The 27,518-nt window shown below is 47.7% G+C and overlaps 1 protein-coding gene across 1 annotated transcript; it reads right to left on the bottom strand.

Moving 5' to 3' along the window:
- Positions 1-14,512: 14,512 nt before the first annotated feature.
- LOC100274528 (uncharacterized) lies at positions 14,513-15,482 on the bottom strand. The gene has a single exon (NM_001148885.2). It carries the CDS (start codon positions 15,422-15,424, stop codon positions 14,855-14,857), a length of 570 nt encoding a protein of 189 aa, NP_001142357.2. The 5' UTR covers positions 15,425-15,482; the 3' UTR covers positions 14,513-14,854.
- Positions 15,483-27,518: the final 12,036 nt, after the last annotated feature.

A 27,518-nucleotide genomic window follows, 5' to 3' on the forward strand; every position in this document is an offset into this window, starting at 1 on the left:
CTCTATTATTGCCCTAGAAGATGCATGGTATTTAATCTGGGTCCACACATCGGCCTGAGATAGTTGGTGAAAGTAGGCCCGACTGCCACCATGCTGTGTTTTTGTGTGTACGAGTTCTAGGTCCTTGTGGGCTATCTCCTGTCTGTTCTGCTGTTGGTTGACCCCAAATTGTTATCGACTTATGATGATAGGATCCCAACAATGATTTGCAAGAATTGTCCCTTTCCGACCTACGCCCAGCAGTTTTTAAATCTGTGATGCAAGTAAATGGTACAGTCAATGTAATACTCAAAATTCTAAATAAAGAATATAGAGAGATCTTCTCATTTTATGTGCCTTATTTGCATCATAAAAAGAACATACATATAATTAAGAGTGATTAATCAGAACAAATGATACTAAATAAAACATAGTGCATCTCGTTGGAGTTTTATATGTTTGTGCATTAAATAAAATAACAAGGATAATAATAATAAGATAATAATTACTAGAAAATTTGAATCCTAGATTGAGAATTAGGGTTTGAATTAAGAGAAGGGAAGAACTGAGAAAAATACTACATAAAATAAAATAAAAATCAAAATAAATACCTTTCACACTTATATTATTAAACTATACATTTCAAATTGAGGAGAAGTTATTCACAAAGTTTGAATTTAAACTTGAATTCAAATTGAATTTAAAAATGGAGAAAAAGAGATAGAAAAGAAAAGAATAAAACAGAACTACCCTAACTGGGCCCCAACTTCGCTTTCAGCCCACTAGGGGAAAACCCTCTGCGCGGCCCACTTTCGTCACGCGCGCGCCGACACAATGGGGCCAGCAGTCGGCCACTCAATGCACTCACGCCCGTTCCAGTCACTGACCTGCGGACCCCACCTACTTCGGCCACTCACGCGTGACTGCACGCCTGCTTAACCTGACTCGTGGGGCCATCGTGCAGGACCGTCGTCCTCGCGTGGTTGTTGCGCTCCGCGCGACAGACTCGGGCTCCGTTGGGATTGGAATCTAGGCCCGCGAGTCAGCCTCCCATGCGCGTGTTGCCTCCTTCACGCTTGTGCCGCGGTGTCGTGGGTCCGGGCCGTCAGACCTCAACCGATTGCCCGGTAATGGCGGAATCGCCCTGCGGACTCGGGCTCCGTAGCTCAAATCACGGCGCTAACCGCAGCTCCACCTCGTCGCAGCTTCAAAAGCGGCCGAAGACCCTCCTCGCTTCTTCCCTTACCTCCCCTGCTCCGTGGATTCCATACCAATCGTTGCCGCCGCTGTTTTCCGCTCGCGAGTGTAGCCGCCGCTGCCGAACCACGCCGTTAGCGCCGCCGCGCCCGCAAGGCCTGGTTTTGGTGGCAAATTGGCGTGCCTAGAACCCGATTGTTGCAACCGTTGAGGGTGTGGAGTCCGGGGTGACGACGAATTGCTCATCGTGCTTCTTCCTCCGTCGCGGATCCGCGCACCTCCGTGGTCAGGACGCTGCACTGCGAGATTGACGGTATGGGTCCCTTCCCCATGTTCGAGTTCTTCCCAATTTCAATTCGCACCTTCTACACCTAGCAGTCGTGCACCGTAGGTTGGATCAGGGAGTCCGACAATGGCGCGCCGCCGTGCTGAGTGCCGGCCCGCCGTGATTGTGCGTAGTGGGGGGGGGGAGAGTCGACCACCGTCGATCTGTCGATGGAGGGCAGAGATTAGATGATAGCATACCTATTCGCGCGATTAAATCGTGACCATTGATCCTCTATCTGATGGCTTAGGGCAGATTGGGCTAACATAAAATCAGAACCCTAGGATCTTGATCTAATGGTCAGTTTTCCATACCGCTTCGTAGCGAATAGCGATCTAATCTGGACCGCTGGTGCTCGATCCAACGGCTCAGATTCACCGATACCCTTTCGTCGTGCTCATATTGCTAAAGAGCCCCTCTGTTTATTTAAAAACAACCCGCAGTCCAGACCAGTGGAGCGCTGTGTCTTGGAGATCTTGCGGGTTAGCCCTTGAACTTACCAGTAATTGAGGCCCGATCCAGAACTGTTTTAAATCAATTAAATGAATTAGAAATTGGATTTTTAATATGAAAATAAACCCTAGAACTTGTATAAATCATAGAAAATCCATTTTTAGTCCAAATTGAGCCATTCCAGTTTCTAGAATTTTGTAATAATATTCTCTACCATTTAGTGTATCTGTTTTGACATGAACTCTGTTAGAAAAAAAATATTTATCATTTAACCCTATTTCAAACACATTAAATCTTAGGAAATCCATAACTTGAAATCTATAACTCCAAATTTAGTGATTCCAGTTCCTATGATTTCATTTTAATGTGTAGATTTTTACTGTATATTTTATTCATCTGTTTGGTGTGATGTTGATTTTGGCTATACTATGTATGTATTGTGTTCATGCGAATAGACGAGCAAGCCACTGTGGAAACTGAGGTTCAACAAGTAGAGATAGCTGAGCAGGAGCTCATTGAAGGCAAGTTGTGCCCTTGATCACTTACTTTTTCCCAGCCATGTTCTTATTAATTATAATGATCTGCATAGGTTAATTTTGATGGGACCCAATAGGTTACCCTAGTTTTGGCTATCTTTATACCTTGTTTACCACTGAAATATTTTTGGATAGTACTTGCTATTGCTTTATGTGGATTGGGTATGGAGATACAACATTCATGATTACTCTTTTATTATCTTGTTATTCTTACTATTTATGTTAAGATCATTAAATTAATGGGAACATGGAGCGACCACCCGGGAAAACAGTGCTACCACAAGGGTATAATGGGACGCCCTTGGCTGATTAACTAGGAAAGCTAGTGGAGGTCTTCCTTACCCGAAAGGGGCAAGGGCAGTAGGGGAGTGGTCAGTGTAGGGAGGTCCTTGGTTGATTTTGCTGCGATGGCGGTCAGGCAAGAACCCTGCATTGGAGCTTCCTATAAACTGTAGCGGGATTTCTGAAGCTAGTGGAACTTTGTAAAGGCCTCGTAGTGTTACCCTGCCTCGCCTCCTCGGTAGAGGTGTATGGGATTGGCCATCTCTTGGCAGATGGGTAACATGACTTGTGGGTAAAGATGCGCAACCTCTGCAGAGTGTAAAACTGGTATACTAGCCGTGCTCACGGTCATGAGCGGCTCGGACCCTCACATGATTAATTTATGGAACTTAAATTTAATTGGACATTTGCATCGCATTTGGGATTATTTTACTATTACTTTATTTATTATTATTAAGGTTTGGTATTTACTTACACTTAGTAATTGCTAATAAAATTTTGACCAACTTATAAAAGCAATGCTCAGCTTCAGCCTTTATTCCATTGATCAGCCTTACACTTCATGAACTCCCACCTTTGGTGAGTTCATGTCACATTATTCCCCACGACTTGTTGAGCTATGAACGTATGTGAGCTCACTCTTGCTGTCTCACACCCCCCACAGGAGAAGAACGGGTGGTTCAGGAGGAGCCACAAGGCGAGGAGTATGATCTGATCTAGGTGGCGTTTCTCAGTTGACATTGGCGCCAACGATCCTTAGTTTGTTTTATATTTATCTTTATTTTGTAATAAGTCTTCCGCTATGTAATAATTACTCTGATGTTTTATGACATTTATCTCTATACACTCTGTTATTGTATATGTTGTCTTCTTGGCGCATGTATGAGATGCACCCGGCTTTGTTCCTTAAAACCGGGTGTGACAGAAGTGGTATCAGAGGAAATGTTGACTGTAGGACGAAACCTAGATATAAATGGACAACCCTTACCTACTTACCTTACTCTGACTCATTCTATACTTATCTTATCTTGATCTTGTCTCATCTTCTACTGTTCTACTCTGATCATTCTTACCTTTTCTACTCTGAGACAAGATGGATTTCACACCTTGGAATCCCTACCCCTATGACATTTTTAAGAGATAGGGAACCTAAGACAAAAAAAACAAAACTATTTTCTATATTTAAAAATGTTGTTTGATTGTTCTAATGAAAAATGCCTGATTTGCTTCTTTGATTGATTGAAATAGTATAGACAGGCATCTTAGCATGTACCACCATAAGGTAATGAATTAGCTTTAGTAGGTGACACACTTAGCTAATAAATCCCCCAAAGTAACATGCTTCGTAATCACTACCTTGTCTACAATCCTTTCTTTCTTACCCTGTGCTCTAACCCAGATGGGCGACCCCTATAGTGTAGAAGAGAGCACTATAGACGTGATCCTTGGTATGTCATGGTTAAGAAAGGCAAAGGTGGTTTATACACTGTGCTAAAGGAACCATAGAACTCACCAGTTCCAAAGGAGAAAGATTTGAAGTTGGAATTGCAGTAACTACCGCCACCAAACTAGCGGCATGCTTAGTCGATGAGAAGTTTGTTGGTGACAACATCCGTGTGGTTAAGGATTTTCCGGATGTCTTTCCAGAGGAGTTACCAGGGATGCCACCAGATAGGGAAGTTGAGTTTGTGATTGATCTTTTACCTGGAACTGCCCCTATTTCTAAGCGACCATACAGGATGGCTGTAGAAGAACTGAAGGAGCTTAAGAAGCAGTTAACTGAGTTACAAGAAGCGGGGTACATTCGTCCGAGTTCCTCACCTTGGGGAGCACCGGTGTTATTTGTGCAGAAGAAGGATGGATCGCAACGGATGTGTGTGGACTATAGATCACTTAACGATGTCACGGTAAAGAACAAGTATCCATTACCCCGTATTGAGGATTTGTTTGATCAGATGAGAGGTGCAAGGGTATTCTCGAAGATTGAACTCCGACCGGGTTATCACCAAATGAAGATTAGGCCATCGGATATTCCCAAGACGATTTTATCAACCCGATATGGTTTATATGAGTTCATCGTTATGTCGTTTGGATTAACTAATGCACCAGCTTATTTTATGAATTTGATGAATAAGGTGTTCATGGAGTATTTGGATAGATTCATCGTAGTATTTATCGACGACATTCTTATCTATTCTAAGAGTGAAAGTGATCATGAGGAACACTTGAGATTGGTGCTACAAAAGCTAAGGGATAATCAACTCTACGCCAAGTATAGCAAATGCGAGTTTTGGATTGACGAGGTGTCATTCCTTGGACATATCATTTCTAATGGAGGGATATCAGTGGATCCTGCTAAAGTCAAGGAGATAGTGGTGTGGAGCATACCCACTACAGTTACTGAGTTTCGGAGTTTCTTGGGACTTGCCGGATATTATCGGAGGTTTATTGAAGGGTTCTCTAAGATTGCCAAGCATATGACATCGCTTTTGGAGAAAGGAAGAGAATTCAAGTGGGATGAGAAATGCCAAGAGAGCTTTGATCAATTGAAGGAGAGGTTGATGTCACCACCAGTATTGATTATGCCAGATCTGCAGAAGGGATTTGACATTTACTGTGATGCATGTGGCCAAGGACTTGGATGTGTGCTCATGCAAGAAGGACATGTGATCGCCTATGCATCTCGTCAGTTGCGGAAACATGAATTGAACTACCCCACTCATGACTTGGAATTGGCTGCCGTTGTGCATGCACTGAAGATTTGGAGACACTACATTATGGGAACTAAGTGCCAAGTATACACGGATCATAAGAGTTTGAAGTATATATTCACTCAGAAGGATCTCAACCTTAGGCAACGCTGTTGGTTGGAGCTTATCAAGGATTATGATTTGGAGATTCATTACCACCCAGGCAAGGCAAATTTGGTTGCAGATGCCTTGAGTCGGAAGGAGCATGTTCACTCCGCTTTCGTTGTCCAGCTACCTGATGAATTAGCAAAAGATTTTGAGAAGCTCAACCTGGGAATTGTGGCACATACGGAAGGAGTTACCATTGAGCTAGAACCTACCTTGGAACAAGAAATTCGTAAAGGTCAAGTTGGTGATGCTAAGATTCAGGAGATCAAAGATCTAATAACAGAGGGTAGAGGCCCGGAGTTCACAGAGGATGAGCAAGGCACCATATGGTTCAAGAATCGGATCTGTGTTCCCGATATTGATAGTCTTCGGGAAACCATATTGAAGGAGGCACATGACTCAGTTTATTCTATTCATCCTGGAAGCACTAAGATGTATCAGGATTTGAAGCAAAAGTATTGGTGGTATGGTTTGAAGAGAGATGTGGCTGCACATGTGGCTATGTGCGATGTATGCCAAAGAGTTAAGGCTGAACACCAGAGGCCAGCCGGACTACTGCACCCACTGAAGATACCTGAGTGGAAATGGGAAGAGATTGGCATGGACTTCATTGTTGGATTACCCCACACGTCTGCTGGATATGATTCTATATGGGTGATTGTGGACAGGCTAACTAAAGTAGCCCACTTTATTCCAGTGAAGACCACGTATTCAGGAGCCAAGTTAGCAGAGTTGTACATGGCACAGATTGTTTGCCTACATGGTGTGCCAAAGAAGATTGTGTCAGACCGGGGATCACAGTTTACCTCTCGGTATTGGAAGAAGTTGCACGAATCATTGGATACGAGATTGAATTTTAGTTCGGCTTACCATCCACAGACTGATGGGCAGACTGAGAGGACCAACCAATTGCTAGAGGATATGTTAAGAGCTTGTGCTCTTAAACATGGTGGAAGTTGGGATAAGAGTTTGCCTTATGCGGAGTTCTCTTATAATAATAGCTATCAGGCCAGTTTGAAGATGTCACCGTTTGAGGCTTTATATGGCAGAAAGTGTAGGACTCCATTGTATTGGGATCAAACTGGTGAAAGGCAGTTGTTTGGGCCTGAGATTATACAAGAAGCAGAGGAACAAGTTCAGCAAATAAGAGAGAATTTGAGAACTGCACAATCCAGGCAGAAAAGCTATGCTGATACTCGAAGGAGACAGCTCGAGTTTAAGGAGGGAGATTATGTCTATTTGAAGGTGTCACCACTCAGGGGTATGAGAAGATTTAAAGTCAAAGGAAAGTTGTCCCCTCGCTTTATTGGACCCTTCTTAATCTTAAAGCGAGTGGGTGAGGTTGCATATCAATTGGAGTTACCGGATCACCTTGCGGATGTTCATGATGTCTTTCATGTATCTCAGCTGAAGAAATGTCTCAGGGTACCTGAGGAGCAGTTACCAATAGAGGACCTTAGTGTTCAAGATGATCTAACTTATGCTGAGTACCCCATCAAGATTTTGGATACTTTGACTCGAGTTATGAGGAATAAGGTTATAAAGATGTGCAAAGTGCAATGGAGCCACCACGGTGAAGACGAAGCAACTTGGGAAAGAGAAGAAGAGCTTCGCATAGATTTTCCCCACCTGTTCCCTAGATCTTCCTAAATCTCGTGGACGAGATTATTTTTAAGGGGGGTAGGATTTGTAATACTCAAAATTCTAAATAAAGAATATAGAGAGATCTTCTCATTTTATGTGCCTTATTTGCATCATAAAAAGAACACACATATAATTAAGAGTGATTAATCAGAACAAATGATACTAAATAAAACAAAGTGCATCTCGTTGGAGTTTTATATGTTTGTGCATTAAATAAAATAACAAGGATAATAATAATAAGATAATAATTACTAGAAAATTTGAATCCTAGATTGAGAATTAGGGTTTGAATTAAGAGAAGGGAAGAACTGAGAAAAATACTACATAAAATAAAATAAAAATCAAAATAAATACCTTTCACACTTATATTATTAAACTATACATTTCAAATTGAGGACAAGTTATTCACAAAGTTTGAATTTAAACTTGAATTCAAATTGAATTTAAAAATGGAGAAAAAGAGATAGAAAAGAAAAGAATAAAACAGAACTACCCTAACTAGGCCCCAACTTCGCTTTCAGCCCACTAGGGGAAAACCCTCTGCGCGGCCCACTTTCGTCACGCGCGCGCCGACACAATGGGGCCAGCAGTCGGCCACTCAATGCACTCACGCCCGTTCCAGTCACTGACCTGCGGACCCCACCTACTTCGGCCACTCACGCGCGACTGCACGCCTGCTTAACCTGACTCGTGGGGCCATCGTGCAGGACCGTCGTCCTCGCGTGGTTGTTGCGCTCCGCGCGACAGACTCGGGCTCCGTTGGGATTGGAATCTAGGCCCGCGAGTCAGCCTCCCACGCGCGTGTTGCCTCCTTCGCGCTTGCGCCGCGGTGTCGTGGGTCCGGGCCGTCAGACCTCAACCGATTGCCCGGTAATGGTGGAATCGCCCCGCGGACTCGGGCTCCGTAGCTCAAATCACGGCGCTAACCGCAGCTCCACCTCGTCGCAGCTTCAAAAGCGGCCGAAGACCCTCCTCGCTTCTTCCCTTACCTCCCCTGCTCCGTGGATTCCATACCAATCGTTGCCGCCGCTGTTTTCCGCTCGCGAGTGTAGCCGCCGCTGCCGAACCACGCCGTTAGCGCCGCCGCGCCCGCAAGGCCTGGTTTTGGTGGCTCGTTGGCGTGCCTGGAACCCGATTGTTGCAACCGTTGAGGGTGTGGAGTCCGGGGTGACGACGAATTGCTCATCGTGCTTCTTCCTCCGCCGCGGATCCGCGCACCTCCGTGGTCAGGACGCTGCACTGCGAGATTGACGGTATGGGTCCCTTCCCCATGTTCGAGTTCTTCCCAATTTCAATTCGCACCTTGTACACCTAGCAGTCGTGCACCGTAGGTTGGATCAGGGAGTCCGACAATGGCGCGCCGCCGTGCTGAGTGCCGGCCCGCCGTGATTGTGCGTAGTGGGGGGGGAGAGTCGACCACCGTCGATCTGTCGATGGAGGGCAGAGATTAGATGATAGCATACCTATTCGCGCGATTAAATCGTGACCATTGATCCTCTATCTGATGGCTTAGGGCAGATCGGGCTAACATAAAATCAGAACCCTAGGATCTTGATCTAATGGTCAGTTTTCCATACCGCTTCATAGCGAATAGCGATCTAATCTGGACCGCTGGTGCTCGATCCAACGGCTCAGATTCACCGATACCCTTTCGTCGTGCTCATATTGCTAAAGAGCCCCTCTATTTATTTAAAAACAACCCGCAGTCCAGACCAGTGGAGCGCTGTGTCTTGGAGATCTTGTGGGTTAGCCCCTGAACTTACCAGTAATTGAGGCCCGATCCAGAACTGTTTTAAATCAATTAAATGAATTAGAAATTGGATTTTTAATATGAAAATAAACCCTAGAACTTGTATAAATCATAGAAAATCCATTTTTAGTCCAAATTGAGCCATTCCAGTTTCTAAAATTTTGTAATAATATTCTCTACCATTTAGTGTCTCTGTTTTGACATGAACTCTGTTAGAAAAAAAATTTATCATTTAACCCTATTTCAAACACATTAAATCTTAGGAAATCCATAACTTGAAATCTATAACTCCAAATTTAGTGATTCCAGTTCCTGTGATTTCATTTTAATGTATAGATTTTTACTGTATATTTTATTCATCTGTTTGGTGTGATGTTGATTTTGGCTATACTATGTATGTATTGTGTTCATGCGAATAGACGAGCAAGCCACTGTGGAAACTGAGGTTCAACAAGTAGAGATAGCTGAGCAGGAGCTCATTGAAGGCAAGTTGTGCCCTTGATCACTTACTTTTTCCCAGCCATGTTCTTATTAATTATAATGATCTGCATAGGTTAATTTTGATGGGACCCAATAGGTTACCCTAGTTTTGGCTATCTTTATACCTTGTTTACCACTGAAATATTTTTGGATAGTACTTGCTATTGCTTTATGTGGATTGGGTATGGAGATACAACATTCATGATTACTCTTTTATTATCTTGTTATTCTTACTATTTATGTTAAGATCATTAAATTAATGGGAACATGGAGCGACCACCCGGGAAAACAGTGCTACCACAAGGGTATAATGGGACGCCCTTGGCTGATTAACTAGGAAAGCTAGTGGAGGTCTTCCTTACCCGAAAGGGGCAAGGGCAGTAGGGGAGTGGTCAGTGTAGGGAGGTCCTTGGTTGATTTTGCTGCGATGGCGGTCAGGCAAGAACCCTGCATTGGAGCTTCCTATAAACTGTAGCGGGATTTCTGAAGCTAGTGGAACTTTGTAAAGGCCTCGTAGTGTTACCCTGCCTCGCCTCCTCGGTAGAGGTGTATGGGATTGGCCATCTCTTGGCAGATGGGTAACATGACTTGTGGGTAAAGATGCGCAACCTCTGCAGAGTGTAAAACTGGTATACTAGCCGTGCTCACGGTCATGAGCGGCTCGGACCCTCACATGATTAATTTATGGAACTTAAATTTAATTGGACATTTGCATCGCATTTGGGATTATTTTACTATTACTTTATTTATTATTATTAAGGTTTGGTATTTACTTACACTTAGTAATTGCTAATAAAATTTTGACCAACTTATAAAAGCAATGCTCAGCTTCAGCCTTTATTCCATTGATCAGCCTTACACTTCATGAACTCCCACCTTTGGTGAGTTCATGTCACATTATTCCCCACGACTTGTTGAGCTATGAACGTATGTGAGCTCACTCTTGCTGTCTCACACCCCCCACAGGAGAAGAACGGGTGGTTCAGGAGGAGCCACAAGGCGAGGAGTATGATCTGATCTAGGTGGCGTTTCTCAGTTGACATTGGCGCCAACGATCCTTAGTTCGTTTTATATTTATCTTTATTTTGTAATAAGTCTTCCGCTATGTAATAATTACTCTGATGTTTTATGACATTTATCTCTATACACTCTGTTATTGTATATGTTGTCTTCTTGGCGCATGTATGAGATGCACCCGGCTTTGTTCCTTAAAACCGGGTGTGACAGGCAATGATACAAAAGTGTCTGTTTCTTTGCAGTGCGGCTTGAAAATAGAAATATAGCAAGACTCAAACCGACATTAACCTAATCCTAGGCAGTTGCATTGGGCCATTTAATGAAAAGATGGTATTCTTCTCCTATCCTTAGGGAATGTTTGGTTTTTAGTTTAAGGGCTAAAGTTCAGTTAGGTACTAAAGTTTAGTCCTTGCCTTTCTGAATTCTAGAGACAAAAAAATGTTAAACTCATTAAGCGACTCATAAGAAAACCAAAATGGCATTTAACATTCTCACGTCATTACTCTTCTTCCACTACAATGGGAATAAATGAAGGGTAAAAGGTAAAATTAATATGGCTCAGTTCCTGATTGGTTTCTTCAGTGAGCCTTCTTAACTTTAGGGGCTAAACTTTAGTCCCTAAATCACGTTTAAAACTGACTAAACTTAAGCAAATAATGTTTAGGAGATGAGAACCAAACATGGCTTTGGTCCCTTTTAGTCACCTCTTAAAGGAATAGGGACTGAAGTACTTTAGTTTTGTTTTAGTCCCACTATTTGGTAAATTGGAGACTAAAAGTGACTAAAATATAGGAACTAATTTTTAGTACCTAGAACCAAATAGACCCTTAGAGCCAAACTAATAATATAGCAGACTGTTGACTATAAGTATCTCGTATCCTACCCGTCGTGGTTTCAGGAACCGAGGGACAACAAGATTTGTGTTCGACGGGAGTGCTAGCGCGGTCTCACTCCAACTGGTGAGCTACGTGGGGCTCGAGGGTGGATCCAAGGTGAGTTAGTTATACTGGTTCAGGCCAGAGCCATAGTCTAATGCAATGTTGATCGTGGTATTGCTTGGAACGTGTTACAACTAGGTGCTTGTGTGAAATTGTACAAATATGGGGATGATGCTTGGATGAGGGTTGTCTTGCCCTTTAATAGCCCAAGGATAAACGTTACAATACGGATTAGTATTCTACTGGGGTGGAGTTCGACCTCTTGCTTCTGGGTCTCGCAACCACTATGGTCTCATCTGTTGGTAGGGGTGGAAACGAGCCGAGCCGAGCTCGGCTCGGCTCGCTGTGGCTCGCTCATGCAACGAGCCGAGCTCGGCTCGGCTCGCTCCTGGCTCGTCGAGCCAACGAGCCTAGCCATAAACGTAAATCTGTTCTCTAAATTATAATATAAGATCTTAAAAATATTTTAAATTAGTAAAATAGGTATATCACTAATATAATATAGAAAATAGATTATTTTTATAGTAATCTCAAATAACATAAATTAATTGTTTACTCAGTACTAATATTATATGCTAATTAAGATTTTATGTAACAAATTGTTGTTGGGTCGAGCCACGAGCCAGCTCGTGAGCTGCACCGAGCCGAGCCGAGCTGGCTCGCTCTTTTCACAAGCCAAAAAACAGGCTCGGCTCGGGCTCGTTTTGAGCGTCGAGCCGGTCCGAGCCTAGACAGCTCATCGAGCTTGAGCTTTTTTCCAGCCTTATCTGTTGGGTCGTGCTTCTGGGCCTTGTAGCTTCTATGGAATCGTCTATCGAGGCGTGCGCTGCCGTACCTCCGGTATGGCGTCGTATCCCATTCGCCTTCCGATGGGTTCCTGTAGCTACTCTGATTTAGACGTGACAGTGTTTGGTGGGTTCTGTTGAGTCAGCTCATGTCGTGGCTTAGGGATGTCTTCAGTACAACTTCGTCTTCCGTCATCCCTTAGCCTTACCTTTTATCATGCGTAGGCATATGCCTGGTACGGTGTATTGTCTCATTCCATCCGGCGTATGTAGAGGTGGATAACGAGCCAGTTCGGCTTGTTCGAGTTCGAGCTGGCTCGTTAAGCTAACGAGCCAGCTCGGCTCGGCTCGTTTACGAGCTCGAGCTGGCTCGTTTAGCTCGCAAGCCAGAGCAGAAAAAAATAATATGTACATAATAATTAATTTGTAGTTAATTTCAAACTAATTTAACAATAAAAAATATTAATTATACTCATAATTTCACAAACCACGTCAATGTAACACCAAATTAGCATAATTCATCACTCATCAATTCACAATTCACATACATGTTCATCAGTTTAACACACAATTATATTTGCATACACCAAATTAACACATAGACATAGTTTATTAATCATTAGTTTAACTAATAGGCCATAGACACCTCACATATATATAACATGTTCATCAATTATTCTGTAAATGATATGCATATAGTTTCGTTTTGTTGGAATGTGGTAGCTCGTTTAGCTCGTGAGCTGGCTCGTTAACGAACCGAGCTAGGATGTCAGCTCAGCTTGTTAAAAAGTTCAAACGAGCCGATCCGAGCTGAGCCGAGCTAGCCATGAACCGAGTGAGCCAGCGAGCCACGAGCATTTCGTCCAGCCCTAGGCGTATGGGTCATTGTAGAGACCCTGATGCTGAGGTCTCTACGGCTGGAGTCGTCCGGTCCCACTAGTCAGCGGGGATACGTATCCGTCGTAGTGTTTTGACAGAGACATCTCAATACCTCTTTCTGAGTCTGGGTATGGCTCGATGATGTCCCATCGTGCCGACGTGGCTTGATAGTACCAGGTCGGCTCTTCCGAAGAGCCGATTGTTGCCTCGCTGGGTTGCTCGGCTGGCAGGTTGTTCGATAGCCTTACCTCGCTGGGTTCCTTGGCAGGTAGGTTGGTCAGCAATCCCGCCTCGCTGGGTTGCTCAGCGGATGTTAGTTCGGTGGGCCGGTCGGCTTGGCGGGCTGTCTCTGGGCAGCCTTTTGATCCTTTCAGCCGATTTGTTAACCAGGCAGATCACCCGCTTCGTGGGCCGTCTTTGTGAGGCTTCGGGTTTTCTTTGGGTTCCTAGTACGACCCAACTGGTTTTGGGACAGCCAGGATAAGGACGTCTCCTGGCGTCCTCTCTCATTTCTTCAATTTTAAGGGACAATTAGGGATAACACTGAGATAATCATGTGCTTCACTTGACCCTGAACCAAACAACCTTATTTGAGGGATCGTCACATCCCATATTGTACTGTTATTGTAACCAAACGCACCCTTAGTTTAGAGCTAAGGCTAATAGTTTAGTCGGTTGTCGATGTCGAGCAATTTGACACACCTTCATTCTCCCGTTCTCTCACCGCATACTTTAAAATATATGCTACAACCAGTTATTATTCGTCTGGTAATTAGTAGATCGTTTCTTCTCTCTTCTAACTCAACAAAAAATTAAACTGATGCAGCAAACTATTTAGCCCAGTTACATTATCCTATTACTCTCTTCTCTATTCTCTCTCCATTTTAGTATTTAGCCCTCTTGCTTACATTCAAGTTATTATACTTGCTCTTACACAAAGTAGCTGTCCGTCAAATTTGATTTGTGAAGTTACCCTAGAACTTGGAAGGACAAAAGGGTTTTTACTGCTGCGAGACGCAGAAGGGTGGAATGTCCCTGTCCGTGGTCTCTTTTTAGCTTTAGTCAGGCGCGAGTTAATATCCCCTTGTCCTGACGTGAGCCGCCGAGATAAAAACACGCATCCTCCCCAAGTAAAACAGCACAGTAGGCACCTTTTCATCCCCACGATTCCACGCCAAAAAGAATCTGTCCTGAGAAAGCCGTGCACCTTCCTTTCTTCCGACGATAGCCATGAATCACAAGACAGCGCCTCGTGACTAATAATAATAATAAAGTGTACATAAAGAAGAATCTGCAAATGCACTGTCCTTTCTTTTTTTCCAGCCATTTACAGTTCTACTACTGAGGAATTCATAGAACAGGATTAGCAAAACAAAAAATTGAAGTGCTAGTAATAAATAAATTATTAATTTACAGTGGGAGAATGAAGAGATTTAATGACGACATTGCTATGGCACTGCTCTAATTTCTCTGTATCAGCTGACGATGAACAACACTGAAATCCTATTTATTTACAGCATCAAGAGCAGACCTCCTCACTCCCGTGTCTAATGGATTATCATAGCAGTATAATACGTAACTTACTAGTAGGCCGTACGATCGCATAGGAAGGAAGCAACGCATGCATGGTTCTTCTTCCCTTGTCGCATAGGAAGCAACTCATTACATTCGTGGAGGCAAATGGCAACTGCCTGCCTGGCTGCGCCTGCGCAAGGGTGCGTGGTCGTCGCGTCAGCGCGCCCTCGCCTTGGCAGCGGCGCGGTGGCGCTGGCGCCTGGAGACGACGGTCTTCTCGACAACGAAGAGCCTCCTGAAGATCCGCATGAGCAGAGCCCACGTCCCGGCGCGGCGGCGGCAGTGCCGGACGGCGCCGGCCCGGGATGAGGGCCGCAGCACCGGCGCGCACCCGCGGGCCGCCGCGGGCTCCGACTCGGAGTCCGACGGCGACCACGGCCCGGCGGCGGCGGCGCGGCAGCAGCAGCAGGCGCCCCGCGCCAGCTCCTCGTTGAAGTCCTCCCACAGCAGGTCCATCCTGTCCTCCTCCGTGGCGTCGCCTCCCGCCCCCGCCGGCGCCGCCACGGCGGTGAGCGTGGGTGCTCCGCTGCTTGTCACCGGCGGTGGCGCGGCGGCGGGAGGGGGAGGAGGGGACAAGGGCGGCGGCGATCTGGCGACGACCGCGAACCGGGGGGACGGGAGCTGGCGGCACGCTGCCGCCGCTGCCGGGAGTGGGCCTGCGACGGCAGCCGGCGGCTCGGGCGGCGCCGTCGAGGTGGCAGGGAAGGTGAGGTCGTCCATGTCCATTGTTGTTGTTGTTGTAATGTTAGCGTTCGACGATCGAGTCGATGTGTTATGTGTGTGTGCTATTGGTATTTGCTAGCCAGAGATATAGATGACGTCGCTGCTCGCTGTTAATACACTTCGCTCGGCCAAGCCGAGCCTGTGTCGATCTGTGTATGCCGGCCGTACTACCAACACGCGCGCGGCATATGGACCTGGACTGCAGTGGTAGAAGGATGGAGTTCACTGTGTGCCACTGACATGTGACGCGCGTACTAGATGCGTAAAGCTGTACGGTGTCTTCCACCACCGATCTGCACTGGCTCTGCTGGGGTGCAGCTCGATCCGCCGACAGGAGAGGGCATACGGTACGGTGTCTTCCACCACCGATTGGTACAGCCGTCCACGACCCCCTACGTCCCTACCCAGGCCCCAATCACCCTGGGAGCCCGCCCGGGACCGAGCGAGCAAAACGCAACAGAGGGCGGCCGCACCGCATCACACACAGCTAGTCCGGGGCCGAGGCCGATCGGTGGGCGTGCCGTGGTGGTGGTCTGGTGGATGACACCTGACGCCTCATGAGTCGGAGTCGGGCAGTCGGCGAGGGCCCTGGCGCATTTGGCTGCCAGCTTCGGCCGTCGCTGTGGCGTGATGCGGCCTGGGCAGTGGGCACCCACCCACCCATTGCTCTATGTCGCCGTCGCGCGACACTTGCCTTGGCGGCTGCTCCGCTTACCTTGCCTCACACCCGTGTGTGTTTGCGCGCGCGGCTAGCGAACGAGCGAGCAGCCACCGCCCCACCGGCCGTCAGGTATGTGTGCCAGGTCAGGTGAGGTGTGTCAATGTGGGCAACCGCTAAAATGCAGCCAGTCATTAGATGCAAAATGAAAGGGTATAAGTAGGTCTTTTGGTTCATTCAATCTAGATTCAACCGTATATTATATTTAGAGATAACCAAACGAGCCGTCCGGCCCGGTCCGGGTCCGGTGAAGCCCGGCCCGCCAGGCACGGTAAGAAAACCAGGCCGACCGTCTAAGCACGCGGGCTCAATTTCCTGTCCGAGTCCGGCCCGCAGCGGGTCTAAACGGGTCGGGCCGACCCTTTTAGCACGAAAAAAGCGGGCCGAAAAGCGGGATATGCGGGTCGGTAATCACGTTTTAATATAAAAAAGCGGGCTTAACGGGCTTAGAGGTTAACGGGTCGTACCGGTCTAGCTAGAGATGGCCAAACGGGCCGCCCGGCCCGGTCCGGCCCGGGCACGGTGAAGCCCAGTACGTTTTGGGCCCGGCCCGCCAGGCACGGTTAGAAAACCGAGCCGGGCCTTCTAAGCCCGCGGGCTTGATTCTCTGTCTGAGCCCGACCCACAGCAGGCCTAAACGGGCCGTAGCACGAAAAAAGTGGGCCGAAAGCGGGCTAAGCGGGCCGAAAAAGCACGTTTTAGTGCAAAAAAACGGGCTTAACGTGCTTAGAGGTAAACGGGCCGTGCCGGGTTACCTAGTTTCCTGTCCGAGCCCGGCCCACTTATTCGTGCCGGACCGGACCGGGCCCACATAGAACGGGCCGTGCCGGGCTCGAACCGGACCCAAACAGCGGGCTTCGTGCCGGGCTCGCGGGCCTCGTGCTTATTGGCCATCTATAGGTCTAGCCCACCGTGCCTAGTTTCCCGTCCGAGCCCGACCCGCTTATTCGTGCCGGCCCAGCCCAGGTCCGCATAGAACCGGGTCGTGCTAGGCTCGGACTGGGCCCAAACAGCGGGTTTCGTGCCGGGCTCGCGAGCCTCGTGCTTATTGGCCATCTATAATTATATTTAACATTTAAACTCTTTCACCACTATGTTGGGCAGTTTTATAAAAAAAATAACAAACCACGATTATATCTACGGTTGGATCTAAATCAAATAGACCAAGAAACTTGCTTGCATGCTTGAACCTAATACGGTTGGATCTAAATCAAATAGACCAAGAAATTTGGTTGCACGATTGAACCTAATGGTTGCTTGCATATTAGTTGTAGCCGTCAGGATGTGCCTTAGCGTCGTTCTTGTTTACATATTTTATGCTTTTTACGTTACTTAGGAGTGTTTAATGTCTGATGGCTGTTAAAATTAGATAAAAACATCTAAACAGTTTAGCTAATAATTTAACTATTAGCTATTTTCAGCAAATTAGCTAATAGTTAGCTACTTATTTGTTAGTTAGTTAGTTTCGCTAGTATTTTTTAGCCAACTAGTGACTATTAGCTTTGGTGTATTCAAACACCTTCTTAATGGATTTAAGATTGTGAGAAGATATGTTTTACATCACACAAGGGGGCGGACGAGGTGTATACGTGGCCAATGGGCCATGCCGTGTCAGCACGGCCCGAGCCCGTCCTCGCCCATGCCGATTTAATTTGACCGAGGCACGACACGGATAAAATAGCGGGTCGTATCATACCCATCCGTGGGCCAAAGCCTGAGCCCAACCCCAACCATGACCCTACTAGTTTTAAACGGGTTGTCTGGGCTATTGTGCTGTGTCGTGCTACCGTGCCGGACGACACAAGGCCCGCCTTATAATAGAGCTTGAAAATAGCTTATTTTTCGTAACAAACTTGAAGTGGGGGTCGAGTTGATCATATTTATGGGCTAGATTAGGACAAGTAAGGTTGGTCCTGTCGGTGTTTTGGGTCCGACCGCACACCCGGGGTTGCCCCTCAAGGTGTTTTTAGGAGTAGGACGGTGTCAACGACTGTAGCAAAATGGTTCGTACCAGATGCACGAGGGACAATGGACAATGTTTACAGGTTCGGACCGCTTAGAGATACGTAACACCCTACGTCCTAGTGAGTATGCTTGGTGAATGAGGTTACAAGAGAGCTCTCCGAATTGAGAATGCAGAGAGTTGAGGTGGGTGGCTGAGTAATAGGGTCGATCGTTCTGAAGGGGTGCCCCCTAGGCCTTATATACTCGACCGTGGGGCAATACACGTGGATATGATAACAATGTGTCGCTAAAAGATAGTGAACTGTTTGAGTTTATCTCCCTGTAGTTCTGCCGACCTATCCTCGCACGGCTCCGTTGCATGGGGGCTCCAACGCGGGAAAGTCGGATCTCTGTTGTGGTCGCTCGCTCGACGTTGTGGGCCGTCCGGGCTGGCATCAATCCGGCCTCATGTCGATCTGCTTTGCTGATTGTCCCTCCCCAGGCCCACGAAAGAATGACCTTACGATTTATTGGGCCCTTGGGCCTTTCGTGAGGTCTTTTACTCTTTTAGTGGACCCGGGGGATATCTGTCCCCCACAAGCCCCCGATCTTTGGGTTGATTTTGAGGTAATCAGCCCAAAGATCCCAGGTCCAGCTTGCAGGTAATTTGGGGAAAACGATTTCTTACTGTCTCCCCCTGCTTTGATCATTTGTAAACTGAAGCTTTGTTTCGTGCTTGTGCCTTAGAGGTCGGCATTTCATTTTGTAGGACCCTGAACTTCATTGGGTGCAGCCCCCGAGCTTCGAGTAGATTTTAGAAAATAACCTACTCGAAAGTCCTCACCAGAAATTATTTTCATCTTTGCTCCTGTGTTTTGGTTGAGGGCCAACCTTGTCTTTAATCTTGTCTCATGCCTTAGAGGTCGACACTATCTTGGCTTGAAATGGTAATCCATGGGGTGCACCGAAGGTGCACCCAATGGGTGTAGCCCCCGACCTTCAAGTGGATTTTTGAGGATAATCCATTCGAAGGTCTTCCTTTTGTGTCTTTTTGCTGAAGATTATCCTTTCTGCTTGTAAAAAATCGGCATGATGCCATCCGCATTATGCTTTGGAAGTCAGCATTATGTCATCAATATTATGCTTCAGAGGTCAGCATGTATTTTGTCTTCTGCAGCCGAGTTCACAATCCATCCATATCTTGCTGGGTGGTGTAATTTATTTGCTCTGTGACTGATTGGACATTTGATGGACGCTCTCTGTCTAGTCTTCACGTCGCTTCTGTTGGTCATATTTTGTACTTCATCGGCTATATTTGGCTTTCCTCTGATCCTTACTGATATCTCATTTTTGTCTTGAGGTATTCATTGCATGCCCTGCACAGATGTGACAGTTTTGAAAAATATACTGATAATTCCTGGGCGTCCCCCCCAATGGGTGTGGGCAAGGGACGGCTTAGTACGCTGAGTGTTTTAGCCGGCTGCTTCTGAGTAGTAATGTGATGTGATGGCGTGTGTAATCATATCTTCCGCGCTGTTGACTGGAGTCCCAATGGGTGTTGCGTTGCGTGAAACGGCGTCAGCCGCCTGACGTGTCTTCAGACGGGTTGAAGTGCTTATTGAATGCTTTGCGACTGTTCAGTGACCGCGGTTGGAGGTGAGCGGTTGCCTTCTCCTTCTATAAATAATGTCGTTGTCTCTCCGGCTTTTTCACATCTCTTGCTGTTCTCTGTTGCTTGCTTTTCTCCTCTCCCTTTTGCTTCCACCATGGGCAAGAACAACAAGCGCAAGCGTGAGCCAACTCCTCCATCGGAGGATTTTGGTGACTCGGAGTACTCAGAGGAGGAGTTCTCCTCTGAGTCTGAGGGGTCTCCGGCTCCCATCCCCCTGCGTGAGTCGTCTGACGACTCAGACGACTCCCAGGGGCTCGCGACGGAGGTCTGGACGTACATCCGGGCCGTCGAGCGCTCCGGGCTCGAGGGCTCGGATGAGTCGGAGTACTCCTCGGATGAGGAGGACTCGTCCGAGGAGGACGGCGACGACGACGGCGAGGATGACAACGACGACGATGACGACGATGAAGGCGGTGGCGGCGGTGACGGTGACGGTGGCGGCAGGGGCGGCGACAGCGGCAGCAAGGGCGACGGCGGCGGCAGCAGGGGCAACAACAAAGGCGGTAGCGGCGGCGGCGGCAACAGGGCCAGTGGCTAGATGCCACTGGTCCTTAAATGTTAGTATAGTATAGTTAGAATAATGTAGTAGTATTTAGTAGTGTAGAGTAGTATAGTGTAGTAGTAGTAGTAGTAATGTAATGTAATGTAGCAGTAGTAATAGGGAAGTATCAACTCATAATGAGTTGATTTGTAAGTATGATATCTTACCTTTAATGAAGAAATGATGTTGGCTTCTCTGTGATGATTGCTCATGACTCAAAGTTCTTGAATCATTACTCTTCCCGCCTTTTTCGTGAAGTCGATTCCCTTGGAATAGTAAGTGAGTAACTCGGGCATCATATCGATGCTTTTAGAGGTATCTGCCGAGTGACTTGAAGACGATGTCAGCGTTTTAGAGGTAACGCCGAGTGACTGGAGGGCAACGTTAGCGTTTTAGAGGTAACGCCGAGCGACCTGAGGGCGGCGTCAGCGTTTTAGAGGTAACGCCGAGCGACTTGAAGACGATGTCAGCGTTTTAGAGGTAACGCCGAGCGACTTGAAGACGACGTCAGCGTTTTAGAGGTAACGCCGAGCGACTTGAGGGCGGCGTCAGCGTTTTAGAGGTAACGCCGAGCGACTTGAAGACGACGTCAGCGTTTTAGAGGTAACGCTGAGCGACTTGAGGACGGCGTCAGCGTTTTTAGAGGTAACGTCGAGCGACTTGAAGACGACGTCAGCATTTTAGAGGTAACGCCGAGCGACTTGAGGGCGGCGTCAGCGTTTTAGAGGTAACGCCGAGCGACTTTGAAGATGACGTCAGCGTTTTAGAGGTAATGCCGAGCGATAGCGGGCTGCGTGGGCCACTTTGAGGATAATATCCGAGTGATGATGTGGCGCACCGGTGTTCTGGAAATAACTGCCGGGTGATGACGTGGCACGCCGGTGTTTTGGAAATAACCGTCGGGTGCTGACTGGGCGCTTTTTGAAACGGTATCTGGCTCGGGAATATCCTATAAGTGCTGCGCTTTTAGCCGCCTCTGCTTTCCGTGCCCTAGTTCTTGCTTTCTCGCTTCCGAATCCTCTCTGCAATTCGCCTTCCACTCTGCTCGCCAGTAGAATCGAGATGGCGCCCAAGAGGAAAGCCTCGAGTTCATCTGCCGCGGTGATTCCTCCAATCGACCCCAACAGCCAGTTGCCTTTCGCAGGTAACCACATGTCCGTCATCTCTGAGCCCGAACTTCTCCACCTCGTGTCCATCGGGGTTCTTCCCCCGAGGGAACTCTGTTCTTGGCGGATTTGCCATGGGGTTACTGTCCCGACTGAGGATACCCATGAATCCGTGATTTACGCTCCTTTCCTTCTCCGCGGCCTCGGTCTTCCCATTTCTCCCTTTTTCCGTGGCCTCCTTGATTTTTACCATCTTAACTTGACCCATCTGAATCCCAATTCTATCTTGCAAATTTCCATTTTCATCCATTTATGCGAAGCTTTTCTCGGCGTGCTGCCACATTTCGGGTTGTGGAAGCACTTGTATCACTGTCGCCCTGGGATGGCCGAGGGACAACATCAGTTGGTTGGGGGTGCTAGCTTGGAGATGCGCCGCGGGAGGAAGACTGAGTATCTCAAAATCCCTCTCAAAGACAGTATCAAGGGATGGCGCTTGGAGTGGTTCATAGTTGAGAATTATGGAAACTCTCTCCCCCTCGGTCGGGAAGACAACCGGATGTTCGTACCCCAAGCTGGACCAAGTCCCCCACAGATCAGGAGGTAGCTGAGGCAGGTGCTTTGCTGGCTGAAGTTGGATTGCTGAAGGAGAGGGGTCTGACTGCTGAAGCTGTGGTTGCTGATTTTGTCTTCAAGAATATTCAGCCGTTGAAAGACAGGGCATACCCGGCTTATCTGTATGGAGGCCTAGCCGACTCAACTCGGGTTACCAACAGAAGAGTTCCCTCTGTGGACTTGGTGAACCGACTTGAGATGATCCTTAGAGGCAAAGTGTCAAATGTTGGTGCCCTAGTGGCATACTCAGCCTGGAACTTGCCTCCTCCCAAAGCCTTCACTCTTTTTGTGTCGAATCCACCTGTCACTGATGGCAATTTGGGCCTTAGAGTGCGGCCCTCTGCTGAAGAAGTTAGTGCCTTGGTTGCCTCGCTCGGGGAGATTCTTGATGATGAACGGCAGGTTCATTTTGAGGTGCCCCTGAACCCTAGTGATGCAGAGATAAGCGCTATGCTTGATTTGCTGGCTGAGGATTCTTCTGATGCTGCTCCTGCTGGGGCATTGATGGTGGCACCCCTCCCAGAGGCTGATACGACCTTGGATACTCAGAAGCCTGCCAGTACTCGCCCGAGGCGCCCTTGCCGAGCCAGTCAACCTGATCCTTCTGCTAATGAGCAGAAAAAGAAAAAGAGACGCCTCCGACGAGTGTCCAGTTTGGATCGGGACGTTGGTACCTCGATTCCTGCTGCTGAAGAAGTGCCTGTGACTGAATTTACTGACGCTGATCCCAATGGGTGTACCCAATCTGCTGCTGATCCCAATGTGGGTGCTCCATCTGTTGCTGATCCCAACGTGGGTGCTCCATCTGTTGCTGATCCCAATGGGTGTACCCAATCTGCTGCTGATCCCAATGTGGGTGCTCCATCTGTTGCTGATCCCAACGTGGGTGCTCCATCTGTTGCTGATCCCAATGGGTGTGCTGCTTGTGTTGCTAATGTAGATGACGAGGAGGAAGAGGATGAAGTTCCTTTGACTCGGAAAAACAGTCGGCAGTTCATCGCTAGTGGTGAAAGTAGTGGAGTTCCTTCTCCTGCTTTGTCTGCTCTCATTGGTCTGCAAGAACTGTCCTTGGCCAATTTTGATCAGACTCTTGAGGATATGGTTTCGGAGGATTTGTTATCGAAGCCAGCAGATGATGGTGTGATGGAAGTTTGTGCTGATGTGCTTGACGCTGGGTTGAGGTCATCCCGTGCCTCGTCGACCTTAGAGCGCGATCTCGAGGGTCGGGAGACTGACTTGGATCGTCCTGGTCCCATGGAAGTAGCTGAGGGCCCATCAGCCTTAGAGGTGGCTACCGCAGAGGACTTGGACCCCAAGGATGGTGTTGACACATGCCCAGCCCCCGAGGATGTCGTCGGGGATGACTTGGTTCGGGTGGGAAGTGCAAGCCACTGCCCAGCCCCCGAGGGTGCTGCCGGGGATGATCCGGCTCAAGTGGGCAGTGCAAACTTTGACCCAGCCCCGAGGGTGTCCGAGCGGGGTCTCCCTCTTGTACTTCCATGGACGTTCATGCGGGATCTCCTCCGCACTCCGGCTGTATGGTGGTGGCCCAAGCCTTGGACCAGGGAGTCGCTTTAGAGGGTAGCGTCCCCGCTGACCGAGTGTTGGGCTCTGTTGATGGCACTGAGTTGGTTCCGGCTGGTTCGTCGCGAGCTGCTTCGGGTGGCGTCCTTACGCCCGGTCATCAATTGATCTCTCATGATTTGGGGGTCCCTTCGTTCTTTTCCAACCTTCAGGTACTGTGGTATACTTCAGCTTGATTTTTACACCGCATGAACTGTTGTCATTACACTCATCTGTTCTTCTTATCAGGCTTTGGTGGACGGGATGGCTAGCCAGCTGAGGTTACAAGGTACTTCTGTTCCAGAAGGAGCTTTGTCTCTTGCGCGTTGGTATCCAGTGTTACTTCAACATCGTGTCTCTGACTTGGAGGCGACCAATGCTGGTTAGTGCTTTTCGCTTCTCTTTTGTCTTCTCTATTAAACTGCTTTACATTCTGACCCCCTTTGTTTGGTTGTCTCCTGCTAGGTATGACTCGGCAGATTTCCACTCTTGAAGAAAAACATTCTCGAGATCAGGCTGAATTGGTCCAGCGGTGCTCTGACTTTGAAGGAAAGTATTCTCAAAGTCAGACTGAACTAGCTCAGGTCTCTGCTGCCTTAGATGACGCCAATGCACTGAGTTCTTCTCTTCATGCTCAGCTCAATTCTGAAAAGGTGATTTATGAAACTGTGCTTTGCCTTGTTGTGCTCCTATTACTTGCTTGGTGTTTGAGGGAGTTGACTTTTGTTTGCAGGAAGAAAAACGTATCCTTGCTGCTTCTCGTGACAGTCTCGACAGATTGTATCGTGATTATAGCAACTCGCTGACCATCTTGGAGAGGAGTCATCGCTTCACCATGGAAGAGTTGGACAATCAACGCTGTAAGCTGCAGGAATCTACGGATGAGGTGACTCGGCTCAAGCAGTTGATATCAGCGAAGGACGCTACTATCAAAGAACTCCGAGCTTCCAAGAAATCCGTCGCCCAAGAGTTAGAAACTGCTCGGCTGACTGCCAAGGTTGCCGAAGAAACTTCTGTTACTCTCAGAGCCCAGCGCGACAGAGCCATGGATAAGGCCATTCGGGCGGGGCGAATCTTGATGAGGAGACCCGGCGTGGTTGTTCCCGAAGATATAAGGGCTGACGTGAATGCTGCCCCTGATTCCTCGAGTCGTCCTTCCTCATCGATTGCTCCTGAGAAAAATATCACAAAATAGAGAGACATTTTGCGTGCTTTGAGCGCGCGGTTAGCATGGTCAGACATTTGTTAGAGGACGTCATTTCAGTACTTGGACGATATTGTTATTCTCATATTGTTTCAGAATTCATCGGTTCGTAAATTTGCAGTAGTAAAATGATGTGCGACGGTTTTGAAATTTGTTTGCGGGATATAGAAGTCATCCTTATATGAGTAATTGTAAGCGCGTCAGATCGCCTTAAGTCGCTGCTGACTTAAGTCGATTGCTTCTGTTAATAGGGCGTAGTGGTCACCCTGAATTGCGTAGGCATGAGCATGTTGCACCGGCTTAAGTCGCTGCTGACTTTAGCCGATTGCTCTGTTAGCAGGGTATAGTGGTCACCCCGAGTTAAGTAAGCGCGAGCATGTTGCACCGCCTTAAGTCGTTGCCGACTTAAGCCGATTGCTCCATTAGCAGGGCATAGTGGTCACCCCGAGTTAAGTAAGCGCAAGCATGTTGCACCGCCTTAAGTCGTCGCCGACTTAAGCCGATTGCTCCGTTAGCAGGGCATAGAGGTCACCCCGAGTTAAGTAAGCGCGAGCATGTTGCACCGCCCTAAGTCGTTGCCGACTTAAGCCGATTGCTCCGTTAGCAGGGCATAGAGGTCACCACAAGTTGAGTAAGCGCGAGCATGTTGCACCGCCTTAAGTCGTTGCTGACTTAAGCCGATTGCTCCGTTAGCAGGGCATAGTGGTCACCCCGAGTTGAGTAAGCGCGAGCATGTTGCACCGCCTTAAGTCGTTGCCAACTTAAGCCGATTGCTCCGTTAGCAGGGCATAGTGGTCACCCCGAGTTAAGTAAGAATGCAAGTCAATCATGTACAAAGTGAGTATCTTTGAAGCCCTTTTTTATTGATGACATATTTCCATTTTATAGAGTACATCGTCGTCTCGATAGCTTTTGAAATACAGCTAGGGATAAAACTTCCTAAGGTGTTCTATGTTCCAGGAGTTTCCGACTTCTGTGCCGTCCATCTGAGTGAGACGATATGATCCTGGCCGAGTGACTTCTGCTACTATGAAGGGTCCTTCCCATAAGGGCGATAACTTGTGCCGTCTCTCCCCCGTTAGAATTCGGCGGAGGACGAGATCTCCTACTGAGAAGGATCACCGTCGCACGGCCTTGTCGTGATAGCGCCTTAGAGTCTGCTGGTATCGTGCTGATTGGATTACTGCGTTCAACCGTTCTTCCTCGAGTACATCAATGTCCTCCAGCCTGGTGGCTTCGACTTCTGCTATGCTTTTGAAGATCAACCTTGGTGCTCCGAACTTGAGGTCGGCTGGTAATACTGCCTCTGACCCATAGACCATGAAGAAAGGAGTGTTTCCATGCAGAGCTCGGTTAGGCTGGGTTCTTAGGCTCCAGACGACATAAGGCAATTCTCTTATCCATTTTCCTGCGAACTTTTCATTCTTATCGAAGACCTTTTTCCTGAGTGCCTCCAGTATCATCCCGTTGGCTCGCTCAACCTGCCCGTTGGCTCTTGGATGTGCTACAGAAGCATACTTGATCTGAATGCTTTTTTGCTCGCAGAAGTCGAAGAACTCTGAACTTGTGAAGTTGGATCCTAGGTCAGTTATGATGCTGTTTGGTATCCCGAATCTGAATATTATGTCTTGTATGAATTCCACGGCCTTAGCTGAGGTTAAAGAAGCAATGGGCTTGAACTCTATCCATTTAGTGAATTTGTCGATTGCTACCAATACATGAGTGTATCCTCCTTGAGCTTTCTTGAAAGGTCCAATCATATCCAGTCCCCAGCATGCGAAGGGCCAAGTTACTAGTATGGTCTGCAGTTGCTGTGCCGATAGATGTTGTTGTTTTGACAAGTATTGGCAAGCTTCGCACCTCTGAACTAACTCGGCTGCATCACTCTTCGTTGTTGGCCAATAGAATCCTGACCTGAAAACCTTTCCGACTAGTGTCCTGGACGCTGCATGTATTCCACATTGCCCAGCATGGACCTCCTCCAGAAGTCGCTTCCCAGTAGATGGGAGAATTGAGAGCACCTAGAGGGGGGGGGGGTGAATAGGTGATCCTGTGAAAACTTAACCTTATAGCCACAAAAACTTGTTAAGTGTTAGCACAATAATTGCCAAGTGGCTAGAAAGGAGTCTCAACAAAACACAATACCACAAGAGATCAAACACAGAGATGACACAGTGGTTTATCCCGTGGTTCGGCCAAGACCAACGCTTGCCTACTCCACGTTGTGGCGTCCCAATGGACGAGGGTTGCAATCAACCCCTCTCAAGTGGTCCAAAGACCAACTTGAATACCACGGTGTTTTGCTTTGCCTTTCAATATCCCGTTTGCGAGGAATCTCCACAACTTGGAGCCTCTCGCCCTTACACTTAAGATTCACAAAGAAATACGGAGTAAGGGAGAAACTAGCAACGCACACAAGACAAAATCAGAGCAACAACATGCACACAAGTCGCAACAAGAGCTCGCAACACAACTCAATGAGTTCACCACTCAACAAGAGCTCTAGATGCTATCACAATGAACCAAATGCGTGGAATCGATGTCTTGGTGCTTAGGAATGTTGTAGGAATACTTGGTGTTCTCCTCCATGCGCCTAGGGGTCCCTTTTATAGCCCCAAGGCAGCTAGGAGCCGTTGAGAACAATTCTGGAAGGCCATCCTTGCCTTCTGTCGTCGGGCGCACCGGACAGTCCGGTGCACACCGGACACTGTCCGGTGCCCGATTTCCTTCCTTAAAC

The sequence above is a fragment of the Zea mays genome, chromosome 2 (assembly GCF_902167145.1).
Source record: "Zea mays cultivar B73 chromosome 2, Zm-B73-REFERENCE-NAM-5.0, whole genome shotgun sequence".
Classification (NCBI taxonomy): domain Eukaryota; kingdom Viridiplantae; phylum Streptophyta; class Magnoliopsida; order Poales; family Poaceae; genus Zea; species Zea mays.